The sequence below is a fragment of the Poromitra crassiceps genome (assembly GCF_964638095.1).
Source record: "Poromitra crassiceps genome assembly, chromosome: 7".
NCBI lineage: Eukaryota > Metazoa > Chordata > Actinopteri > Beryciformes > Melamphaidae > Poromitra > Poromitra crassiceps.
The window spans coordinates 56,653,748-56,659,618 of record NC_139628.1 but is presented as its reverse complement, the minus strand read 5'-3'; the positions used below and the strand labels follow the sequence as shown (position 1 = coordinate 56,659,618).

Genomic DNA, 5,871 nt, shown 5'->3' with positions numbered 1-5,871 from the left:
GCCTCCAGTCTCTGTGGAACCCCCCCCCAAAGCCCCTCCAGTCTGTGGCCCCCCAAAGCCCCTCCAGTCTCTGTGGCCCCCCAAAGCCCCTCCAGTCTCTGTGGCCCCCCAAAGCGCCTCCAGTCTCTGTGGCCCCCCAAAGCCCCTCCAGTCTCTGTGAACCCCCCAAAGCCCCTCCAGTCTCTGTGGCCCCCCAAAGCCCCTCCAGTCTCTGTGAACCCCCCAAAGCCCCTCCAGTCTCTGTGAACCCCCCAAAGCCCCTCCAGTCTCTGTGAACCCCCCAAAGCCCCTCCAGTCTCTGTGGCCCCTGTAATAACTGGCCTTCAGTCATGTTGTGACTGCAAACCCACAGAGGCGGACTGATATGAACGCCACGCCACGTTAGTGATGTGAGTTTTAACCAGAGAGCCAGGCCAGAAACTCACTGACCCCTACAGCATCGATGGGGAGACTCTGTCTCTACCGAATGCCTGAAAATGTCCCCAGTGACGGTGTGCGTGCCTGTGTGTGTGTGTGTGTGTGTGTGTGTGTGTGTGTGTGTGTGTGTGTGTGTGTGTGTGTGTGTGTGCCCGTGTGTGTGTGTGTGTGTGTGTGTGTGTGTGTGTGTGTGTGTGTGTTCTCATTTCACTCTTCTCACAGATGGACACAGATGGTGTGGAATGTACCATTGAAGCATGCATGCAGGGATCCACACTGTGCATAAGATGCATAAGATGCATGTAGGCCTGGACAATATGGACAAAATCAATCATCACAATATTTGTTGACCAAATATCTCAATATTGATATTATGACAATATTGCCAATATTGAATATAAGTGGTTAAGTGTGTAAAGGCAAATAATAGAACAGGCAGAACAGTCTGGTAAAGTTCAGAACATGACATGGCTTTACTGTAATGCAGCCGTTAAAACCAGGAGAAGACAACACTTATCACATATCACCATATTACAATATCCAAAATCTAAGATGATATCTAGTCTCATATCACGATATCCATGTAATATTGATATATTGCCCAGCCCTAGATACATGCAAACACACACACACACACACACACACACACACAACCAGCACAGATGCGTTGGGCCTGCATTGATACCTGATGCAGCATTTGTGTGTGTATCCCTTTAAGACCGCGAACCGCGTCATACGCGGTTCGCGGTCTTAAAGGGATACACACACAAATGCTGCATCAGGTATCAATGGGTTAAAGGACCTACCCTTGCAGATCTGCACGATGCCCATGATGATGATGAGGGCCAGGGCCAGCAGCTTGCCGGCCGTGAACATGTCCTGGACCCTGGTGGCCCATCTGACGCTGGAGCAGTTCACCCACGTCAGCAGCACTAGAGACGCACACACACACACACACACACACACACACACACACACACACACACACACACACACACACACACACACACACACACACACACACACACACACACACACACACACACAGGGAGACACAAGGTTAGCACATGGCTCATAGAAATAAACCCACCCAAACAACCAGGCATCCTGGCATGTCTGCGGCTGCATTGGCTCGCTGTGGTGCTTAAGAAGTAGTTGTTAGTTGTATGAGTGATTGTATGAGTGGGTGATTTCAGTTGAAGAAGTTGAAGTTGAATTGAACAGAAGGGAATTGGAAAAAGAATTGTATTGAACTGAATTCAATTGAACTGAACTGAATTGAATTGAATTGAATTGAATTGAATTGAACTGAATTTAATTGAATTTAATTGAATTGGGAGAGTACAGAACATCGGTGGTGGATGAGCTGAGTTCCCTCCCCCTCCCTCCCCTGATATGTGAAGCGCTTTGAGTGTCTAGAAAGGCGCTATTTAAATCCAATCAATTATTATTATTAATGATTAATGATTAATTATTAGAACATGATCAAAGCTAACTTGCCAGTCTATTTAACATGCGATTGGTGGTTTATGTGTTCATTGATTTATTGGCCTTTATTGGCCAATACATTTATTTATTTATTTGAGCTTGATCCCGGATCTGATCTGTGTGTGAATGCAGATTAAAGTGGCACATGTGGCGTGTGTGACGTGTCATAAACACTCAAAGGAGGCAGCGACCTTTGACTCTACTGACGCCTCGTCGCATTGAACTCCTTCACCCGTCATCTCTCTTACACCCCCATGTCTTACTTAGTGTTTCTTTTGATGTGCTGTTGTATAGGTGCTGCTTGATATGAGGAGTTTGTCCAGCCCCGGATTTCCACACAGTCAGATGTAAAAATCCCTGACTAGGATCTAAGATTCCATGCCATAACTGTACTTACAAATGTAGTGAAACGTCTCTAAGTGGATCAAACTAGTAGTATGTTTATGTACGAAATTGCCAGATAACACATTATTACATTAACCTACAATTATGATGGATTGCTTCATAAGGGAGTGTAGCATTTTCTTAACTGATGATGATGCAATAACAATATTATGCTTTAATATTATATCATGGTATTACAATCTTGTTATACTGTAATTACAAGCTGTTACATCTTCAGTTAAAAATATGTTGCACTGGTCTTTATGAAGTCATAATTGTTGGTGAATAATGTGATGGGTGGGTTTACATTTATTTTTTTACTTATTTAGTTATTATTATTATTATTATTATTATTATTATTATTATTATTATTATTATGACAATAATTGATAAGTTGTGACTTTATCCAGTAGTTAAACCGGTAGCTACTGTAAAACCTCTCTAAGCTCTGAAACCAGACATAATGCCACATATAATTATGGGCGTTTGTTTTAACCTCCACAGCGTAGCAGGTGGGTGGGGCTCGCAGCGGTGATTGTCCAGGCGTAAAGCTACACTACTGTCTTGTAATCTCTCTGCAAACAAGGCTAAACAAGTTTTAAAAGGGGGTAATTGAAAACGCTATTGAAACTCTCTCTTCAGCTTGGGGACTGATCTAACGTGGTCGGGGACACTGGCTATGATCTGGAGCGCTGGGGACACTGGATACGATCTGGAGCGCTGGGTACAATTAGGGCAGTGGGTTCAAACCCGTGGGGTGCCATTAAACAATAGGCCTGCTTGACTCTGCGGGATCACAGACGCAGGTGCACGTGAATAGACATGCCTATAGAGAGGCAAAGTGACCGCCTACTTCCTGCTTCAGCACTGTACCAGAGGTTTTCATCCGCCATTTATTTTCCCATAGACATTTCGTAAAATGCTTATAAAAATACTTTTACTTGGTCAAACCAAACGGTTCAGCTATATTTAGAATCCGGAGAGACCATAGAACATTTCACTCACACCAAAACCAAAAATATTGGATTGTCGGAGTGAAATGTTATGCGGTCTGTCCTGCTTCTAAATATATCTGAACCGTTTGGTTTGACCAAGTAAAACTATTTTTATAAGCATTTTACGAAATGTCCATAGGAAAATAAATGGCGGATGAAAATCTCTGGTACAGTGCTGAAGCAGGAAGTAACGTTCCACTTTGGCTCTCTATAGTAGACGAGTCCATATGGAGACGTTCTGTATATTTGTACATGGATGTGGGAGGTCACGCCCACACAGATACAAACAGAGCAGCGTAGATACAGGGTGGGTGTGGCTGGGGTATCGGGGGTGGGCTTGTTTACAGTTGGGGAATAGCTGATGTTATTTCGGAGTTTGCTGTAGGTATTTAAGGGGGCGAGGGCGGGGCTAAATCCACCTGGGCGGGACTAAAGCTATCTGGGCGTTGTCACAAACAAAATGACTCAGTGCAGAGTAGACAAAACACCGGCTGCAGTCAGGAGGTCGAGTCTCAGACTTGCTGCTGCTTTAGACCCAATCTCCCTGACAGAAAAACAGGAAATGAGAAACTGTGCATGAGCAGGCTTATGACTGAACGTGTGTACGCACCCACCCACAGTAGCCTCAAATCAAACGCACCCACCCACAGTAGCCTCAAATCAAACGCACCCACCCACAGTAGCCTCAAATCAAACGCACCCACCCACAGTAGCCTCAAATCAAACGGACTGATCCTCCTTCATGCCACAGAGTAAATACGTCTTAAACCGCAGCCCTGTCTCGTCAGCAAACAGTGTCTCAGGGGCGTCCGGGGAGTGTAGCGGTAGATTCCCTGCCTACCAACACGAGGGTCGCAGGTTCATATCCACGTGTTACCTCCGGCTTGGTCGGGCATCCATACAGGCACGATTGGCCGTGCCTGAGGGTGTGAAGCCGGGTTGGGGGGTATGTGTCCTGGACTGGTCGCTGCACTAGCGCCTCCTCTAGGTCGGTCGGTCGGGGCGCCTGGTCGGGGGTGGAAGGGAACTGGTGGGAATAGCGTGATCCTCCCGCACGTGCTACGTCCTACCGGTGAAGCTCCCCCCGCTGTCAGGTGAAAAGAAGCGGCTGGCTACTGCGCATGTGTCGGAGGAAGCGTGGGGCTAGTCTGCGGCTCTCCCCAGATCGGCAGAGGGTGGAGCAGCGACCGGGGCCAGCCAATAGGGCAGCATGGCGATACTGTAAATTGGCTACGTATAATTGGAGAGAAAATGGGGAAAAATCTGAAAAATAATAATAATAATTTAAAAAAGTAAACAGTGTCTCTCAGAGTGCCTCTCTGTGTCCTTACAGGGACCAGACGATCCCTCAACAGCAACAACATGCGTTCCCTTTCCTCCCCTCCTCTTCTGTGTTGATCTGGAGCTGACTGGAGCTGTGCAAGTAAACACCTGGGGTCACGTTCTGCCGACCCAGGGACCGTCTGTAAGCTGAGTATACAACGTGTGTGTGTCCTGTGTGTGCAAGCGTGCCCCCGGAACTAGGGATGCACTGATCCACTTTTTTCACTTCCGATCCGATTCCGATACCTGAATTTGGATATCTGCCGATACCGATATTATGCCGATACCAATATTTTTCTTGAATATACAGTATAGGCAAAGATTTGGCCAATTAAAGTTTTTTTTTTAAATATACCTTGCAAAAAGTAGACAAAATTAAGAAAATATACAAGGCAAAGAAGGATACTATTATACATTATTATACAAATTACGGCCAGCTGTGCGCTGGAATTGCAAAAAAACAAAAACAAAAAAAAAAAACAATTCTGATCCGATCCCATCTGTGAATTAGTGCCATATCGGCACCCGATACCGATATTGGATCGGATCGGGACAAGCGGTGACCGGCGGTGTCTGGTTTGAGCGTTGCTCAAATGCCACGGTTCATAAGTAAGTAGGTAATGAAATTGAAATATGTGACATCATTCTGCAAATGACCACAGAGTTGGGAAATCATGGAAATATCGAAATACTTGCGTAGAGAAAATTACTGCGCATGCTGCCGCCACAGACGATGACAAAGACGTGAGAGAGTTGAGGGGAAACGACTCCGCCCTCCCCCCACTTTTCCCCTCAACTGCCATAAAACAACAAGCAACACAAGATTAACCTTAAGAGGTCTATAAAAAAAATCCAGACAGCTCAGCAAGTTTTTTTTGCCGAAAGCTGCCTGACAACATCTGTCCAATTGACTCCGAGAGAAATGACATCATTGCTGACTCAGCCAATCAGAGACTTTTGCTAAATCAGTAGGAGCTGAAAACAGACCTGGGTGAGGCAATGAAAGTGGCTACTGTCTGGCAGTTGTTGTCAGGACTAGTAGGCATCATTCATAGTTTTCTACTCGTTTTAGATGTTGCTGCTGCTGGAGGTGGGAGAGGTGAAACGGAGGTAAATGTAGGTGGAATGGTTTCTGATGCGAGCATGGAGAAGCTCTGGAGGTAAATGTAGGTGGAATGGTTTCTGATGCGAGCATGGAGAAGCTCTGGAGGTAAATGTAGGTGGAATGGTTTCTGATGCGAACATGGAGAAGCTCTGGAGGTAA

General features: G+C 45.9%; 1 protein-coding gene across 1 annotated transcript in view; it reads right to left on the bottom strand.

Moving 5' to 3' along the window:
- Positions 1-5,871, bottom strand: part of slc7a8a (solute carrier family 7 member 8a) — a 41,097-nt gene that overhangs the window by 11,249 nt on the left and 23,977 nt on the right. The window contains exon 4 of the mRNA XM_083639763.1: positions 1,224-1,349. Within this exon, the coding sequence (XP_083495889.1) occupies positions 1,224-1,349 (126 nt within the window). The remainder of the gene's footprint in view (positions 1-1,223; positions 1,350-5,871) is intronic.